Source organism: Phaethon aethereus, assembly GCF_964289735.1.
Source record: "Phaethon aethereus genome assembly, chromosome: 3".
Taxonomy (NCBI): Eukaryota; Metazoa; Chordata; class Aves; order Phaethontiformes; family Phaethontidae; genus Phaethon; species Phaethon aethereus.
The window spans coordinates 8,733,520-8,754,171 of record NC_138576.1 but is presented as its reverse complement, the minus strand read 5'-3'; the positions used below and the strand labels follow the sequence as shown (position 1 = coordinate 8,754,171).

General features: G+C 41.2%; 1 protein-coding gene across 1 annotated transcript in view; it reads left to right on the top strand.

The window, feature by feature from the left end:
- Positions 1-1,258: 1,258 nt before the first annotated feature.
- The window catches only part of KLHL29 (kelch like family member 29), a gene marked incomplete at its 3' end in the record, with an annotated part of 255,138 nt that continues 235,744 nt past the window's right edge, over positions 1,259-20,652 (top strand). Inside the window, exon 1 of the mRNA XM_081998428.1 lies at positions 1,259-1,538. Coding sequence (XP_081854554.1) covers positions 1,278-1,538 — 261 coding nt within the window. The 5' untranslated portion in view covers positions 1,259-1,277. The remainder of the gene's footprint in view (positions 1,539-20,652) is intronic.

Below are 20,652 nucleotides of genomic sequence, written 5' to 3'. Positions count from 1 at the left end.
TTCTTATCTTTCAGTTTCTGGGTGAGTTTGGTTCCAGCTCCCTCCTCAGCCATTTTAAGCAGATGTACATTTTTGTATCTACAAATTTGTGCAACAAAATTGCTTCAACTGACCTGATGTTATTATTACAAAGAACTTACTGGTTCATGTGATGCAAATAAAATGAATCAGATACTGCAGTGACCTAGATACTCATTATTTATTTATGGGAATAAATATATTTAGCATTTATTTATACTGTCTTCAATTTCAAGTGCTGTAAACTCTCACTTACTCTGAACTCTGCTGGGAAAATAGCATTATTGCCACCATTCTGCAGGTTAGGAGACCTTGACAGGCAGACTTAAGTGACTGCTCTAGGCTATGTAACATATAATTATCAGAACTAGGTTTAGATGTTGGGAGTCTCAACTCCCAGTGTTGTGTTCAGACGTCTTGCTTCTGGCAGATAAAATCTATGGATAACAAAGACTGAGGAGGTAAGTAATGATAAGGGTGGGATGATCACCCAAAGCGACTTGGTCATTTCATCATTTGGGGTGTATTAAGTATTTTAAGTCTAGCCAGAAGCACAGGAGGAGACAGGACTTGTTGGTCTGCCCTGGAGAGCAGTCGTGCTACGGAGAGCTCAGGCGTCACAGGGTGAAGCATTCCTGTAGCAGCTTCCAGTGAAGAGGTCTAGCAAAAAGGAGGGGAGGGGGCTGTGTAAAACAATACTCATCTTTAAGGTTAGAGGAGTAATGGGTAGACTTACCAGGTAGATGTTTCTCCTTCTGATCTTTAGCATTAATATCTGGTCGTATGTCAGGTGCAGAAGAGAGCCACAGAAATGATCTGAAGGCTACTGAGAAAACTGCAAGGCGGAGCTGTGGGAAACATTTTCCTGATCTCGGAAGATTTCAGTGATGATTTCTTTCTAACTTGGCTTTTCATGATTTGTGCGCTGTTCCTTGTTATTCTGCTGGAGAGTTTGGGCAGATGGTGTTTCCTTGGGTCTGAGGGATTTGTCTTCGCACCGCATGGCTGTAGTTGTCCAAACTGTCTCATTTGTGTTCTAAATTAACGTTTACTACAACACCCTTCTCCTCCTCCTGACATTTAGCTGGGAAAAGGGGAGAAGAGTGCTCTCCTAAAGCAAAGGAGGCATGGCAGGGACTTGCCCTGATGATTACAGAGTACAGTCGCTGTGCTGGGACCTTATTCTTGACACCTCTTTGGTTTTAATCTTTCAGGCCAGCTCTCGAGTTCCCTTTGAGAAGAAGCTGCCCTCCATCGAGATGTCACGGCACCACAGCCGATTTGAAAGAGATTATCGGGCTGGGTGGGATCGCCGGGATTGGAGCTCCAATGGCAATCACGTCAGCAGCACCAACTGCAGCAGTGCCGCGAGCACCAACAGCAACAACCGCCCTGGGCTGCTGCCCCTGCCCATCGTCCCCTCCCGGCTCCCCACCCCAGCCACCGCCACTTGCACCACCGTCAACAGTGATGTGATCACGAGCCTTGTGGCCAACTCGTCTCCAGCTTCAACTACCAAAGTAAGAATTTAGCTTTTTTTCCCCAGGGTTGATGTGTTGAAGGAATGTTAGAGATGGAGCTTCATCTGTCCCTTTGCAAAATCTGTGTTCATGGTATAGCCAAGAGGAGGAATAAAAAAGTTTCTACAGGCAGCCTAGGTCTTTTTTATTCTTTTGTGTGTTGTGCATACACTAGAATAGGTTGATCGTGCTCCAAGACTGAGGGTTCCCATGCACCTGAGAGGCCCAAGCAGAGCAAATGCTTCTTTCTTTTCAGCACTTCTTGCATCTGGGCTTTCTGTTGCTTTCCCTGGAACATGTGTGTGGTTCCCACTTTTGCTTTTGGGAATGCTCTTCTTGTCTGTTGACCAAAGCAGAGCTGTGACTGACAACACGTAGATAAGGTTTTCATCCAGAAGGAGTAGAAAGTGACCAAAGGGCATAATTTTGGCTGAATGGTGTTTTTACTTCTCTTTAGTTGGTACTTTCCTATAAGCTTTTCAAAGTCTCATTCTTAGTGCAGATTGGAGTGTAAGAGTGGGACTGCTATAAGCAGGCTCTCTCATTTGTGCAGAAATGCACACTAAGGGAGTAAGAAAATGTTAATTGGCAAAGAATTGAAATCACTAGTGAACCACTGGGCTTTTTTGTTCTAACATATAATTGGAGGGAAGAGGGTGACTTTTCCTTTTTTTTTTTTAAAAAACATTTACCTCTTTTAAATCTGCAAAGCACAAGTTGTTATTCCAGTAGAAAGTTGGGGTTTCTTTCTGCATGCAAATTCAGATAGAACAGCTGGGGAATAGAAAACCCTGGCAAATTGTAAAGGTGACCACAGCATTAGCAAAGTGAGCCAGAAGCACTGCTGGTTTTGTTTTTATGATATTTAACATTTTCTTTCAACTTGGGTTCATTTTAATAACAGCAAGTGCCAAATACAGCAGACGCAGACAGGGAAAAAGGAGACAATAAAGTTATTTAAAGTAAGCCAAGAGCAAGCTGAAATTTTACTGCAGTACCATTATTATATTGATTTTTTTTCACACTGTAGGAAAACAAGGTCAATGCTGCAGAAGGAAACATTAGGCCAAAGTTTACAGTGTGATTGGTTTTAAAAATTTTCCGTGGCATCTTCAAATTATTTTCATTTGAAAGAAGCTTATCGGATTCTGATAAAAGCATATTCAGAGTTCTCCAGATGCTATCCACAGATAGATGCATTTCAATCGTGCTTTGTCTGGAGGAGATTGAGGCAATTTTGAAGCCAAAGTAGTCGTTTCATTTATCATGACCTTTGTTCCTGGGTCTGCTTTGAGCCCAACGATTGTCTGGAATTGATCAGCCCTTCTCCCAGATGTTCAAAACCATTTTGAAACATAGCAGTGCTAGTAAACCATGTGTTTATTGGGGGAGAGGAGGCAGGAACAGCAAGTCAAATGCCTTTTGATCATATGTTCAATGTGAGCTGTCTTCTAAATTACCTTATTAGACAATTTTCTGGTGACTTTCATTAGTAAGAATGTTTTGGCATGAATAGATCAAAAGCAATAAATAGACAAGAATGGAGGTAACATGGGACACTTTTTATTCTGAGAACTGTTAATCAGCTGTGTAATCTCCCATAAAATAAATGTGTAAAAATGCATACAGTCTTTGCCCCAGCCTATTCTTCTGAGAACCAGCTGAACAGCTCTAAAAATTCAAAATTGCATGTACTGAAGGGGGAAAAACTTTGAAAGAGGAGTGAGGTAGGTAGGATGAAGAGATATGTAAGGGTATGGTGCCTAGCAAGATCCCAACTAATGATGTGGAACGATGTAAGAAAAAAACATCAGGTGCTCATACATACTCATGTTCACCCTGCCTGACTCTGTCTCTCTCCATCACACACAGCAGATTTACACTTGTGGTTAGCAATGTAACCAGCCAGTGCCTTTACCTTGTAGAATCCAACTAACGGTTAGGCATAAAAAATTAAATCTGTATAATGAGGAAATCACAAGTCAGAAGAAAAATGTGGTTGCTCGGTTGATGTTAAAAAACAGGAATGTGCCAAGTTGCCTTGAGCTGTGGAGAGTTCACAGTCTGCCCTCTGCAGCGTTTTGGGAGCATGGTTATGGGGCACCAGCTCATGGGGGGCAGGTGTCATCTTAAGCTGAATTTCTTAGTTCTGTTTTGTGGTCAGGAGCAGGATATTTGATTGCTTAGCTGCCTTTCTGCAGTCTGAACCTTCTCCAACATGTCAGATGTCATTAAACTCAGTGGCAAGGGGGTGCCCCACATAAGAGGTGACATGGTGAATAAAGAAAGTAATCATGGTGTTACAGGGCAAGAAGATTGAGAACCTGGTTCTCCTTATATCATAGTCCAAGGACATGGGTATAGCCAGCAATGTTCCTCCAGGCTGAGGACAGAAAGGACTCTCTGTGTCATCCAGTTACCAGTTTTGACTTTAGCATATATTCCTGAGCTTTCGAGGTTTGAAGATCTCAAAGCGTAGAGGCCAACCATCCATCTCCCTTCGTTTTGTGTTCCTACTAATTAATTATCCTTCCACTTAAAAGTTTATTTCATTTTTTTCTTAAAACATTTGGTCTGTCTTCAAACTTTTGGTCCTTGGTTCCTCTGGTTTCCTGCTGTTTACCAGTTTTAGTAGCCTCCAAGTAACTCTATCTTTTGCATTCCCTCCATTCTTCACTTGCCTTTGAAAATATAGTTACCAAAACCATATGCATCCTTTCAGCATAGGACTCGCCATTCTCTTGCATAAAACTGCTCCCTTCCTCTGTTCCCATGTCTGCACAGCTAATAATTGCTTCAGACTTTTTCACCAAAGTGCTAAGTCAGTAGTTATTAAAACTACATATACATGCCATCACCCTACATTACATGTTATCAAACAGAGTCATAATCTTGTCAAAGACTGAAATGATGTGTCTGTCTGACAAGATCTATTTTCTGGATGCTGGTGTTGGCAGACATTTGTCATATTCCTGTCCTTCAGCTCTCAATTAACTGAATCCTAAAGTGACAAATTCAAAATGGAGGAAGAAACTTCCCTCTCTCTGACATGTAACTGGACTGTGAAGCTTGCTGTGTTGGTCATGGAATTGGTTAGGGAATTCATAGATAAATGGTATTAAGGACCACTAGAATATCTAATCTGGATGAACCATTTGGTCTTTAAATTATTATGTAAATGTATGTAAGAATAAAGTCTTCACCCAGAGTTATGTGATATGAATGGAAAAAGGAAGAGAGAGAAAAAATTGATCAAATTAACTGTTGGAGAGAGGTGAAACCATCTTCAGAGAAAAGCTTAAGAGATATATAACACCAACTATGAGGGGGTTGGGTTTGGTCTGTGTTTTTATGCTTCTGGAATAGCTTTTTACATCCTTCTGTGGAGAGCTTTAGGAGGATTTTATTACTAATTATTAATGTGTAGGAGAACTTTAGAACTAATTATACTTTGCAGACCTTTGAAATTTATTCTCAAAGCGTACCTGTAACCTTCTTACCACAGATGCTTTGGTACAAATCACACTTAGTGGATCTGCCACATTTAAGTGGTTACGGGTGTTTGGGCTGAGTTACTGAAACAAAAAAACTGTGTTTTCCTGAGCTTTATTTTTTGCTGAACAAAATTATGATGATACTCTGCACTGCTGTAACCCATTTCATCGGAGGCTGCCAGAAGACATCAGAAAAACTGCTTAAACGTCAACAACCTGTAAGAAATAGTTTAATGTTGCACTCCCACTATACCTACAGGCAAACTGAGTCACTCGGAGGTGGTGATTATGGGGTTTTCTGCTGATTCTGTGCCACGATGAGCAAAGTTCCAGCACTTTTACTCAATTTGGCTTTTCTTCCCTGGTGCTGTATCCAAAGCGTTGGGACACAGACCAGCACCCAGAGTCAGCACAGTTCAAAGGGATGGGTCCTTTGCTGGAGATAACTTCCTCAACTCCTTGAGTGCCTGACGTAGTCGCTAGGAGAGTGCAATTCCTGCCATTAAACTGCTGCGTTTGGATCAATTTGTCACACTCTGAGCCCAGTCATGTATGATGATTGAGCTCAGGTTTGGGTCTGTCTGTGTGTGGTGGGGTTTTGGGTTTTTTACCTGGAGTGAGGTTATTTGTTGGTAGAAGGAAGCTATCAAAGAAATCCATATAAGACTACAGCACTGCTTAAGATATTGGCAACAAGAGTCTAAAATTCATTTAAGGATGCTGCACACCATTCCAGCTATGTTTTCTGTTCATCTCAGCAGCACCTTCATTCTTTGTTGCTTTTCCGAATTACTTTGTGAGCTACTGGTACAATTTTCTCCATCAAAGCTCCTGTATCACAGCTTCAATTTAGAAGTGTTGTCATGGGCTGTAATTTGAAATTTTATTACCAAGAGATTTTTTGGTTATAGAACATTTACTTTTATCATCTCTATATTATTTTTAAATGCCTGAAAAGATTGATATATCAACAGAATCTGTGCAACACCAGGTGGGATCTAATTTTTTTTTCAACCTTAATTTTAAAAACCATTTGCTTGGAACATAAATTGATTCTTAAGCCCCCACACACTTAATGATTTGTTATTCTCAAGGTTAAACCTATGACAAATTTTATAAAAATGCCAGTCTTCAGTTCTGATAAGATTTTCTCTAGTTGAGCTGAGGGATAACTGTATAGTTTTAAGTCTTTACATAGCATAACTGACATGTGATCCTGGCCTCCTGTACTTACAGTACTAGCGTAGCATTTACGACTTGTATGTTGTTGCTACTGTAGTTTTGATTCCACTGTGGTTAGCCACAGTTATGATGTGGGAGAGAAGTCAGTGGTGGTAGAGCATTTGTTAACCTCTTTGGAAAGCCAGGCAAGATTGCAGGGCAAAAAATTGCCCCCACTATCTTTGTCTCCGCGCATCACTGCAACTAAATAGCATTAAAAAAATGCATAAGGAGGGAAGAAAACTCTTTTGTTAAAGGAAAAACAAGTCAGTATGGCTGAGGAATGCATAGTAAAAAAAAATGGAATGGCGCAGAAGTGTTATATGCTTCTTTCCTTTAATGTCCAAAAAATTTAGTTCCCTCAACAGCAGTCTGTCATATGCAGATGATTTGCTGTACGTTGTGGAATTTGTGTTGTCTGTTCTCTTTCTCTCGCTTCTGAGGTGATTTGCTAAGCTAGTGTATGGCTTCCACAAATATTTAAAATATTGATTAAGCAGAGGAAAAACAAACAGAAATTGTTTTTCAAGTTGCGCCTTATGTTGTACATGACTAATTACATACAACAATTTGCTCTGCAACGGTAACTGAAATTTATGTACTATTTTTATTATAAAGCATAAGAGGCTTGCATAAAGAGAGAGATTATAAATACTGGAATACAACAGTTGCTAGAAAACAGTCAAAACATGCAGTGATGAAGTATATAGGATTTGCTGTTCCAGCTTCTCTGTGCAAAGCTACTCTTCTACTCCCCTGAGGGTTTGTATCGATAAGTGGCATAATTTTGTCACCATTTCAGATAGTAGCCTGTCAATTCTTTGGTCTGGACATGATGTAGCAGTCCAGCCCAAGTGCCATAATGGCAAAAGCTGTGTTAAAGAACTTCCAGATTCTTTTGGCAAATTACTGTCATGATGAGTGAGGCTTCAGTTGATGGATGTCAAATAGTGCAACTGATTTTTTTCCAGGACCATATTTTTACCTATGGATAAATTTTAAATAGAATAATGTCCAATTTCATTGGTGTATGAGATGCAAGCACGTTCCCACCTATGCAGAGACTTCTGTTGTATGTGAAGCTCCAATTATGGCAGAATATTACATGAATGTATAGGAAATCGGAGCAATGCCCAGAGTATATAACACTCGACAGTTTGTAACAGAAGACAAGGACAGGTTTTCCCTGGTACCTAAATCACATTCTCCTGGTTCTCTAGGTTTGAAAGTTCAATAAGTTTTGTACAATTTACCTTTTGGGGTGACACACCATTTAACTGGAGTGCAGCTTTCAGACTGTGCCTTCTGTAAGGAGTCTGCAAGAAAGGAAAGACAGCCAAAGTGTATGATGTTGGCAATGACACGCCATCGCACCAGCCCAGCTAGGGTAAAACCAGCACAGTTCACCACAAAAAAGTATAGTTATAGTATCTCCAAATAATTTTGGGAGTTGCTTTTGAGGAGTGGACAGAGCTTGTACCAGGAATGAGAGGAGGAAACACAAGAGATTTGACTGTTCACACCCCGGAGCCTTATTTTCTTTTTGCTTATTATAAATTGACCAAAAATCTCTGTAAATTAAACTCTGCAACGACTTCTGCTGAAGTAATCATCTTAAGCCACTATGAAAAGATTACAGCTACTGGGAGGTTATTGTGCCACCAAGGCACAAGAGAGCAAAGTGAGATCAATGGTGGGTTCCAAAACTGATATGTAGAAGGTCTTGAAGTAGAGAAACCAGTTCTTCCCTTTGAACAAATTGGAGATACGCCTTGGGCAGTTTTCAGGCTCCTCTGTAGGCTATTCTTAATGATCTGTGGCCCGAGAGAGGGCTTAAATTCTGCTGATGATCTGTCACTTCCTCTTCCTATCTAATTTTAGTGTTTTTTCTCAGATGTATTTTTACATATTTTTAATAGTGCGGAAATTGGAACATGCAAAACGTGGTTTTAGTGTGTCAACTGTTGCGGATACTTTATTGGACTGAAATCGGTCTGAAAGCCCTGGCATGCTAATTATTCTGTAAAGTCATAAAAGGCTGCTTGGATTTTTTGACTCACAATGTGTTTATCATCTGTTGAAAGAGCTAAGAGGTCTGGCCAGTTTCTAGGCCCAGCTCCATTTGAAGATGAAAGGCAGCATTTTTGAAGCACTAATTGACATAGCCAAGTACTTACAAGGTCAGCAACATGACAGCTTTGGATAAAGAAAAAGGAGTGTTTCTAGGCTTTGGCACTTTCATCAAAAAGTATCTTGACTTCCAGAAGGGTTAAATATCAGTAATAACAGTAACCTAAACTAAACATGTGTTGGCCGGCATTTAAGTGCTTGATTCTTTGAAATTATTTAGAGTTCTTTTTATTTTCTTATTTCTTTCTCATCATTACTTTGTTTTCACGTATATTAGTTGCAGATTATCCATTAAAAATGCAGAAGAATGTATGCTTCTGCCATTCAGGAAGCAACATGGGTGTTTCATTAGAATATTTGTCCCAGCCTCCTGTCAGGCTAAAAAAGCCTGCCTGAAAGCTTCCTTGCCTATGATTTGATCTTGATTACTACAACTTTTATTTTTAAGGAGCAGTAATTCTAAAGGAGGGCAGGTTATCGGAGTTGTAGATGCATAAAATACTAAGGTTGGTTGCTGTCATTTAGGAACATACTGCTCTTGTCACCATCAAACATGGCTACAAAAAGAATGTTACAAGGAATCACTTGGTGGTTTCCTATTACTTTTGCTATCAATGCCTAACTTTGCCAGGTAAGGCCTGGAAATTATTTTCAAGAAAGCTGATCCTTTCTCAATTAGGTAATTTCTGATTTTGTTGCTTGAAGAGGGTAATGTCAGAGAAATCATTGAGGGAGGGGATGAGTGGATTAAGGTATATGTCGGGTGCAGAGGAGCCCGATGCAAACAGTTTGTAGAAGGCTGCAGAAGCAGTTGTGTGGGATGTCTCCATACCTTTTTTTATTATAAGTAGTAGGAAAAGAGTGGTCATTTTTAAAAACTATTTTAATGCATATCAGAAGGAAAATAAATTGTTTGCCAATCAGATAATATTTTCTTGATGGCATTGGTTTCCTCAAATTGGTGATTGATTTTCAGTTTTCAGTTTAGAAGCTGCTTGCAAAACAAATGAACCAAATGAATAAAAAGAAAGAAAGAAAGAAAAGTGAGCCTAGCTTCCCTTCTTCCTGTGATTTCTATGGGCCTTGAGTTCCTGCTTGGTACAACAGTTGTCTATAAAGCTGATAGGCATAAAAATAAATTTGGCGCTGGCAGCGATCAACAGTACATTAAACTCTGCTCTCTGGCTCCTTGTACTGCTGAACATTGCACCTGCAAACACCGGACACAGGCTGGTACCATCTGGGCATACCGGGAAGCTCTGATCAGCCAGAGCTGATGCTCCAAACTGACATTAATGCAGCACCACCACCCTGTCTACAATCCTGAAAATCCCCTTGAAAAAAGTGTCCAGACCTTTAAGAGGAGTACGAGGATCTTGTGACTTGATGGCATGAAATGAAGGCAGCCTGTGCTGTTTCGATGGAAGATTGTTCTGTCCATGCTGCAGCAGTAATGCCAGGAGTCACGTTATGTCAGCGATGCTGAACTGCGCTCCATCCATCTGAACTATGCACACACAGTGCAGAGATCTTCTGCATAAATGGAAATATAGTGACTATCTATCTTGTGAGTGGGCAGAACATGGGCTTATTGTCGATGCCTGCAAGAGTACTGTAGGGGAGATGTGAAAGGAATTCCTCACTCTTTTTCCTGACTCCAGTTTCACTCTCTAGAAGCAGCTCTGACGGAGATTTATAATCAACCATTACTTTTCAAAGTAGTATGTAGAAAAGGATAAACTTGCAGGTACCCAGGTTATGTTGTTGGGTTTTCTCTTGGAATTTGAAGCATTACTAAATGTCCGAGTGTTGGTTAACTGCTGTAACATTCTGTTCTTGGATGAAATGGGCACTTTTCAGCAAACAAAATGAACATTTTGCTTTGGCTTGGAGGAACTGACTATTCTGAATTCTCCCAGAAGTAGGTCTGCCTCTTCTGCTTTTGGTTGTTCTCTGCTCCTTTCAAGCTGGAATGTATGTGGTTGTTACCCACTGCAATTTAGCATCACCAAACTGGTTCACTTTGGAAAACAAAGCTTGTAAAAGTTCTGCAGAGAAATATATGCTGTCTGTAAAGTGGTGTTTGTGTGTAAACCATTATGCACCCACTGTATAAATAAAGAATAATAACTAGTAATAAATTCTTCATATGATAGAGTTATTTCTTACTGTTTATGATCCCAGGTCTTTTATGGTAATCCTGAAAGAAAGCACTGAGAAGTATGTGAATAATATTTACTACTGCTAAGTTGTAGCACAAACATGTCAAGAAAGAGAAGCTTTTTTGGCTGTGTCATTTGAATGTTTAAGATTATATACTGTTTATATTATAATATTATATATAATTAAAGTTCTCCTTTTATCCCAAAGGAACACAAAGTGTTATACAAAGCCCATGCATTCAAAACCACTAAAGTAGTGCATCAAGGTATATTTGTCAGCCAGCAAATGGAACATTCCCAAAGAGCGATGTTGGGCATAATTTGACCACGTGTTCCCCTGCAAATCCATATTCTTTTTTCAGAAGTGCCAGTCTTTGAAGAGATGCTGTGTTGTACAAGACCCTGCAGAAGGATACAGTAGTTCATCAGTGACAACCTACTGGTGGCACAGGAATTGCTCAGCCAGTGTACAAGAGCCAAGCAGGCATGGCTGGAGGCCATCCTGCCTGAACATGGAAGTCCTGAGAAAGCTTAAATGAATGAAGGAGGTGTATGGGAACAGACACAATCACAGAACCACAGAGTGGTTGAGGTTAGACAGGACCTCTGAAGGTCATCTGGTCCAGCTACATTGCTCAAGCAGGACCGCATAGAGCCAGTTGCCCAGGACCGTGTCCAGATGGATTTTGGATATCTCCAAGGTGGGAGATTCCACAACCTTTCTGGGTAACCTGTGCCTGTACCAGCCTCACAGTAAAATCGTATTTCCTGATGTTCAGAGACAACATTCTATATTTTAGGGTGTGCCCCTTGCCTTTGCCCTTTTGCCACTGGGCACCACTGAAAACAGCCTGGCTACATCTTCTTTGCTCCTTCCTTGCAGGTATTTATATACACTGATGAGATCCCCCTGAGCCTTCTCCAGGCTGAGCAGTCCCAGCTTTCAGACTTTCCTCATAGGAGAGAGAAGAGAAGAGGCTACCCAGGTGGTATCTGGAAACACTGCTTTGTTTTGCAGTTTTAAAATTAGGAAAGCCAAAGATCAGCTGGGGGTAAAATTGTCAAGGGACATGAAGAGTGGTAAGAAGAGTGCCTGTAAATACATTGGCAGCGAAAGAAAAGTGTGGGCCCACTGCTCAGTGGGTAAAAAGACATAGTCCCAAATGGACACAGGAGAAACAGCGTTACTTATGCCTCCTTTGCCTTGGTCTTCGCTGGCAGGAGCTGCTCTCAGATTCTCCTAGGTCCCTTTGCCTAGCAGTAGACTCTGGGGGAGTGAAGTATGGCCCATGGTAGAGGACAGGCATGAGGACAGGGATAAGGGACAAGGAATGGACTTACAGACTATTTAAGTCAACTGGACATACACAAGTCCATGAGACTGGATAGGATACATCAAGGGATACTAAAGGAGACAGACGAGCTGACGCCATTTTGCAGTCACTTGCTATCATCCTTGAAAGGCTATGGTGATGAGGGCAGGTTCCTGATGGCAAGAGAAGACAATGGTCATGGTCATCTTCAAAGAGGTCAATAAAAGGGATCCCAGGAACTATGAGCTGATCAGCCCAACCTGAATGTCTAGGAGGATTGTATAGCAAATCTTGCTCTAAGGTATTCCCAGGTACACAAAGGACCAGAAGGTGACTGGAGCACCCAAGGATAAATCATACCTGACCAACCTGATGGCTTTCTATGATGAGCTGACTGGGTTGGTGGACAAGGAGGACCCCTGGGGCTTTTATTTACTGAACTTCAGCAAGGTTTTGACAGTCTCCCATGGTATCATTTTAACTAATGTGGAGGGATATGTACTGCACGGATTCACTACAAGATAGGTGGAAAACTGGCAGGACCACCAGACTCAGGGGGAGTAGATGGCAACAGTTCAAAGTCCCACTGGCAGTGGGATGAGTGGTCAATATTGGGGCTGATGATAAAATTTAATAGATTTATTAATAACCTGGGCATTGCAATGAATACACAAATAACAAATTGAGGGGAGCAATAAATATGCTAGAGGGCAGTGCTACTGTTCAAAAGGACCAAGGTGAGCTGACAAAATGGCCTGCTAGTAACCTGATGAAGCTCAGTAAAGGCAAATGCAAAGCCTTGCACCTGCGATGGTATAATCCCATGCAGCAGTACAGGCTGAGCAGCAAAAGCAGCTTTACAGAAAAGGATCTGCAGGTCCTGATGGAGACCAAGTCGAATATGAGCAGTGGTGACAATGAAGGTCAACCAAATGCTGGGATGTATTAGCAAAAGAGTAGCAAACAGTTCAAGCAAAGTTCTCTGTCTGTCACTTCTGTGACTACATCTCAAGTACCACGTTCAGCTTTGGACTCCCAAGTGTAAGACAGACATCGGCCTGCTGGATCGAGTGCAGTGGAGAGCCACCAAGGTGATCTGGGGACTGGGGCACAACACATATGAGGAGAAGCTGAGAGCTGGGTCTGTTGAGCGTGTGGAAGGGAAGGCTCAGGGTGAGTTTGATTCCTCTTTATGCCTGTCTAATTGGGACAGTATAAAGAAGAGACACAGATTCTTCTCAGAAGTGCCCTGTGAAATGAAAAACAGTCATAAGCACAAATTGTAGCAAGAGAAATTCTGATTATATATAAGGGAAAAAAAAAAATCTCAATGCAGGGTCCAAAACTGGAGCAAAGGCCTAGAATAGCTGCAGAATCTCTACCGTCAGAAATACTGCAAGCTCAGCTGGACATGACCAGGAGCACACTGATCTAATATCAAAGTTTGCCTTGTTCTGAGCAGGGGTGGACCAAGTGATCTGCAGAGGTCCCTTCCAACCAAAAGCATTCTATGATATGATCCTGACATCATCCTAGTATTGAATCACCACTTAAATATACTTCACAAGGCAGGGTGTTGTCAATTTGCTTTAAAACAATACCCAGAATCCTCATCAGCCAATGAATACTAGAACTTTGTATTTATTTTAGGTCTTCTGAGCCTAACTCCTATCTTGGCATAGTCATCACAGTTTTGGTTTTGAACAGCTTGTTTCCTTTCGAATTTCTGCCTCATGCTGGGATGGTGTAAGACTGCTTAATTTATCTTCCTTTTCCTCAAAAGCTGAGCCATAGTTATACCCCACATGGATTTGGGACATTATTATCTTTCTAAGCTTCCATTAATTATCTTTATCATCCCTGCTTTTAAAGATCTAGCATTTATCTTTGCAAGGTTCTTCAATCTGGATTATAGAGGAAAATTTGAGTGTATTAATTCCATTCTTGCTCATGAAGTTTTAAACTCCATTTCATAAACATGTTTTCCACTGTTCACAATAATTCTTCTGGTAGTTTTCCTATGACCAAAATGCCTGATGTGTAGAACTGATGGCTTTTAAGGTCATCATGCACATGCATAATTATCTCAGATGTGCTGCTTTGATTAAGACATACACATGTACAGTTTTTGAAGATATGGATCACAGATACTTTGTTTGCCACATACAAAGCTGCCATTCACCTTGTTTTCACAGCCTGCTTAGAAATCTGAACTCCTTTACAATAAGGTTTAGCTCTGGAGCAGTGCAAGATAATGCTACTTCAAGTTTTTTTAGATGTCTTCTAAACTGTGGATTGTTTCAAGTCTTTTCCATCTTCATGTTAGGTGGATAATTCCTGAGTTTTCCTGCAAGTTGCCATTACTTCCATCACTGGTTGCTTTGTAAAGGGACAGAGCAGCAGAAGCTCATTGTCAGCGCTCTGTAAAGACAGGAGCATACTCTTTGATGCAGTGAACTGAGTGGAGTGAGGGAGGATCTTTTAAAATAACCAGAAGTAAAAAAATAGAGCAAGACACCTATGAATTTATCCAGATAGACCCAAGCTGACCACCTCACTTTATGTTCTTCCTCTGTTCCCTGTGGGCCATGTTGCTTCTCAGATTGTGCTGGATGGTTGTCCTGTACAATAGTGCAGTGGAGCCCATGGTGGAGGAGAGGCTGAGGTCTGGGCTTGCTCAGCCTGGAGAAGAGAAGGCTGAGGGCGATGTGATTGCTCTCTTCAGCTTTCTAGTGGGTACTTATGGGGAAGACACTTCCAGAGTCTTCTCAGGGGTGAACAATGGAAAGACAAAGGGCAATTCACACAAAACTCAGCAAATAAAATCCCAGTTAAAAAGGAAGAAAAAGTTGCTCACACTGAGAGTAGCCAAACAGTGGCACAGGTGACCAGAGATGTTGCTGCACGTGCTGAAGTTATCCAAAACCTGAGTGGACAAAGGCCCAAGCAATCCAATGCAGTGTTAGCCTGCTCTGGGCAGGGGATGTACCTGGTGGCTTCCAAGAGTCCCTTCCAATTAAATTGGTCTGGTTATTTTTTGGTTATGAAAGCCTGCAAACATCTGTGGAGAGTCTTTGAGAAAAGACAGTTTAGACTCTTTGAAAAGGTTTCCTTCAGAGAACGGAGACGTGGCACCTGCCATGCAAAGGTAGTTATGGAAGTTACCTTGACCTCAACAATAAGTCTGCAAAGCCAATCTTGCTTACCTAGCCTCATGACCCATTGGCAAGGAAGGGGATTTGCTCTGCAGCAAAGACCTTTTGGGTCATTCTTTTGATACAGAACAAAGAAGGTGGTTCAATACCAAAGAAAGATAAGGCAATTGCAGCAGTTGCTGAGCAGCATGCATTTTTGCATCTAACTCTTTGAACTAGGAGATCATAGAAAACTTAAGCAATGCTGCAAAGTTTGTAGACCAATCCAAGCATGCATCAATTTATCTTTTTGCCTTTCTACTTCACTCTCGACATCTTTGTCAGTCTCCCCTATTTTCCATCAGACTCTTGATTTAAATCTTCTGACTTCCCACAGCGTATCTGACTGTACTGCAAGCGCCCATAGCTTCCTGGCAACTACCACTGAATCATGGGTAAGAAATGAAACACAGAACTTAGCACAATTATTTTGACCTTCTGTTGTTTTGGCAAACAGAACACCTCTGTGGAAATAAGGCTGTCTGGAAAGTGAAACTTAAGGAAAAAAAGTAGAAGAAATAGGGAAGGAAATCGTGAAAATTCATAGAGATTTTAAATTTGGTCAGATACTCCTATTTCTTTTTTTGTGTCTGTTTTACAGCCAGCTCTGCTCACAATACAACCGCATTTGGCTAGGTCTATGCTAGTAGATTAAGTGGTGCCAGGGCACAGGCCCAAGAGCTGGAACTTGACCATCTATACCATTAAATTGTTATCACAGGCTCTGCCTTGCATTCGGCTGGGGCCATCTAGCGCTGTCATAAACAATTCTCAGGCATGGCTTGGGGATTAGCAAGGGCCAGCAGCCGTTCCCAATCGGCAGTTTGGATATAGCCACCTTGTTTTGGAGGGTAAAAGTGATAATCCTGTGAATGTGGCCAGGCCATATCATTTGGCCTCAGAGCCATTTAACAGGTCCTGGCCCTGTTTAGTTTTCTAGTTACTGGGATGGCTTTGTGTTTGAGGCAACTGTAATTGGTTTTACTTGACGCTACAGCATCATACTTGACTGAGTTGTATCTGAACAATAAGGAGCATGAGCACATCTCCACTTTATCTCTTCTTTCAGCCAATGTACCTATGCACTAAGATGATGTGGTCTGTCCCTGTTGTAACTGTCACAACAACTGAAATGGTTTGTGAACCCACTTTCCCGTTAGGAATAGAAACATACAATCTAAAGGAGTCCAAATGTGTATCTTCTAGGGAGTTGTTTCAGCTATTTTTCAGAAATCTTTGTCACGGTTTTACACATGGGCCACCAACTGCTGATGAATTCAGTTCCTGTATCAGAATGAAGAATATGTTCTGCAGATGTTCCTGGTGCCAGGGAATGATTTTTATCTTTTCTGTCGGATCTGGAAGTAAGGGATTGTGTTAGATATTGGGTAGATGTTAGCATACAGCTGGTATGAAAGATCAGGGTAGCCATTAAGCGTTGAAGTAGAAACACCTCTCACCACCTGCGCAATTGATTTTTCTCTTAGTAGACTGTCTCTTCTCTTCCTTTCTTACCACAGCATTGAATAGAAAATAATACTGCTTTCTGCCAGTGAAGGCCCAATAAACTTGTGATTGTGGCCAGGACTGGGGAGATTCCAAGAGTGTGGTTATATCCTTTTGTCCTGCCTTGTTTTCATCTGTATTCTTCCATTTACAGCTGCCTGAGGTACAATTATGTATGCATCTTGATTTTTTGGAGATCAGTTATGAATGCCTTTTATTAACAGAAGTTCCCTGATTCCATGAGCAGAGAGCTCCAAACTGCCTTGATGGTACATCTTTCTAGCGCTGCAGAAAGGGAGACCTGAGGTTTCGCTTTACCTCCAGCATTTTAGTCATCATATGAACTAAAATTAGCGTTCCCACAGGTGGCTCTCACAGGCGGCTCTCACAGGCTGCACACACCACGTGCACGCATGCCACAGCCTGTGCAAAGAAAATTAAAGTAATGCGGTTAATGTGTGTGTCTCCATGTGGGATGGACTTGGCCTTGAATTTCAGTCAGTGCTGACAAATCTGGAGACTCTTCAGTGACAGGTATTTTATGAATAAATAAATCTGAAGTATGTATTGCACAATACGTCCACTGGTCCATTTATAATGGCACCTGGACAGAAATCTATAAGCATATGTTATATTTGGGATACTTTCCCTCAGAAGAGGCTATAGAAGCAAAGCTTGAGTGCCTCTCACCTGTGGTGGTGTTTCTTGAAGAGCTGTTGACTCACCTTCTTTATCCCATCAACCATAAAATCTGCCAAATCTACCATACCTTTGTAGAGGAACAGTTCACAATTCTATTTGATGAACAGCTTAGGGGTTAATAGCGGGCTGTTTAGCCAGTCAGGTTCAGTCAAATGTAACGCTGTTAGCACCAGGTAGTTGTTCAGTGCTGTTGGAAATGAGCTTCTCTTTCTCAGCCCTTTTCCCTTTGTGTTTCTGCTTCATTGTGTTTAGTGTCCTGGCTGTTCACTTTTCCTTTGGTGGTTAGTGTTCCTGGGCAGAATAAAAGTACATCGATGGAGCAATGTGCAAATGTACGTACCGCTGCTGAAACAAGAGCTAGGTTGCTTAGAGAAAGAAAGAGAATGCAGTTGCAGGAAGCAAATTTAATTAAGATCCCATTCCACCTTCTTCAGTTTACTGGGGGAAATACCTTTCTTCATATAATTTGACTTTTTGATTGTTAGATCAAATTGAGCCAGTTGGAATGAGCCTCGGTCATCAGAACAAAAGTCCTGAAAACCTCTGCTTAGTTGCTGTCTGGTCTCTGTGCAATTGGTTTGCTTAAATTTGCTGTAATAAGCTCGTGTACCCATTCTTCACTAGGACCCTGCTGTGCATTGTGATTATGCTACCTGCTGCCTCCCTGAATGTTTAACGTGATCAAAGTGTTGTGGGGCTTGGTTTTGGAGGGAGTTTTTCTTTTTGTGTAGGTCTTTTTTCCACCCCCCTCTACAAGCTTTTATTTTCAAAATTGCTTGTTATCTATTACTCTCTGTGTGTCAGTCCTCCTTTTTCTTCTTTTTTCCCCCCCTCTTTCCTCTTTAAAGTTTCTGCTTAGTAAAGTATTGAAAAAGCGTGCTGAGTAGCTCTGATAATTAGGTAATTTGAATTCGGGGATGCATATTAGATGTTAAGTCGTGGGATGGAGGCTGGTTGTGTTGGAAGGCAATGTATTCTGTCTCCAGGTAGGAGAGAGTTGAAATGCCCTTTATCTCGGCACCGCTCGCCAGCAAGCCAAGGGTGTAGCACTGAACATAAATGTGATTGCATGGCCTTGTTCGCCCTCTTTCTCAGGGAAAGCAGCAGATGTTGACAGTGAATATAGTGAAGTGCAAACGGGTAAAATAATGAACTGAAGTGGTAGCTTAATGGAATTATTAATGGGATTTATGTTCAAATAGTGAACAGGGATTGATTTCTATTAACATAGGTTTTACATGTGTAAACTTGTGCAAAAGATTATACCACACTTTTCCTTCTCTGGCAGAGTGTTTATAGAGTACGCTGTATGTGCAGGGTTCTCCAAACTTCTTTAAGCATTGCCCTTTCTCCCACTTACCTCATGGTGCTTCTCCATATAAATCTGTATAATACACCCAGAGATTTAACTGAACAGCGAGGAAACCTTGAAATTAAAACTGAAGTAGTAGGTGTTCAGTGGGAGTTTGGTGTTTGCTTGTTCATTCTCACCAGATTAAAAGGTGGGAACATGATGGATAGCTCGAAATGCTAAAGTGCAGCTCTGCGAGCTGCGAGGCCTCTGCTAGAAGTGGCTATATACCTACTAGGTGGTGGTGGAGACGTCATAATTATGAACTGACATTTAAAAAAATGTCAGAGGCATTCAAACAACACCCTGCTCAGCTGCTACCCATGTATCTTTTTGTGTCCCCAATCCTGCCATCTGTTATCCCAAGGACTCTGGTTTTGATTACCTTTTTGTTTGCTTTTCTGATAAATGTTTTGGTTATCCTCTATGCCTGGCACGTGCTTCCAGAGGTTGTTTGCAAGCCCCTTGCCCTCTTTGGATGTGGGTTTCTCCTAAAGAATTATGTGCCACCACGATGCTGGCAAAAACAATCCTCTCATTATGGCTGGGCTGTGAGTATTTCTGAATGCATCTGTATTTAGGAGTAGACATTGCCAAATACCTGTTTGGCGTGTGTGTACAGAAACACATATGGTATTACTCAACGTTGTTACCTGTCATCTACTTAACTTGCTTCTTGTGTTATTTTCTTCGCTTGTCGTTTTCTTGTCATTTTTGGATGTGAGCTGCGCAGGGCAAGGACCATGACATTCCTGGCATTTGGGAAGTTCTTTGTTCCATTTAATAGATTTTTATTGCTACACGTCTTTTGAAAATCAAAGAAAAATGCTACTGCCTTTCTGCCCTGATGCAGCAAGGTCTGTGCAAAGTTCATTTGCGACCATTAAAAAAGAATTCTTCCAAAGCAGCTGCTGTACTTTACTGGTATTAGTGAAAATGTTAGAGTGTGTTTTATGCTGTTAATCCTAGTTCAGTCCATAAAAGATCAGAACAGTCATAGTAGGCAAGACTGTGCATTCATACAGCTTGATAGTCTTCCTCCAGTGGGAGATTCACCTTGCGAGTACACTGTATGTATCCTACCCTGGTATGTACTTCCCGCAGCCTGCAGCTTGGGGATTTCTTTAACCGTGTGTTGTATCTTCGTCTTTCAACCATCTGGTAAAACATGAAGTATATGCTTGTCTGCAAGCATGCAAGTAGCCCCGTTAGCCTCAGGATGGCTATTTTAATGCCTACTGTCTAGTACGTTTTTAATCGTTTAGATGGATTGAGACTTTCCTATGGAGAGATATCCATGGCAGGTAGCTGCTGGTGAGCAAAACAAAAAGAGCTGAAGTGTGCTTGAGTCTGCCTGGTCCTTAAGAGCAGTTTTCATTAGGGAGAATGAGTACTTCAGACACACATCAGTATCTGGAGGCATGCACAAGAGCGGCAAGACTCAATTTATGACCATTCATCTTGCATTACCTGGCCCAAATGACCAAGTAATTTCCAGCTGGGCAGAGGAGGGAAAGCCCACTGAGCAAGCCTTGAGTTGCTGCTTGGAAGCCATAGTTAGACACTTACCTAAATATTGGCATTTTAACAACCATAAATGTGCGTGTAAATTATAGCTGGTGATTCTGTAGAGTCAGATGGATGCAAGGTCAAGGTCAGATGTATAGTGTTGTAGCAAGACTAATCTCTGATGGCTGTTAGTGATTTCTATTTCTGAAAAAATTGCTGACCATGTGATTTTTTATTGTAGAATCACATTAGTCCTGAGGTAGAAAATATTGGGTAAAATATATTGTACCCATAATTCATATTAATGGAAATTCAAAAATGGCAACCTGTCATCCACAGAGATTAGAAATGAGTCCAAATGTTGTGCTGTAAAAACATTAAAAAGGCATTATGAATTACAATCTATTGCACCATGTTTTGCTCGTTATAAATAATGGAGGGAAAAACTAGGCCTTGGAAGTTTTTGGATTGTCCATTTTGAGAGAAGCCAGCAATTACTTTCTAGAGCTGACTGTGCACCATTGATCTGACT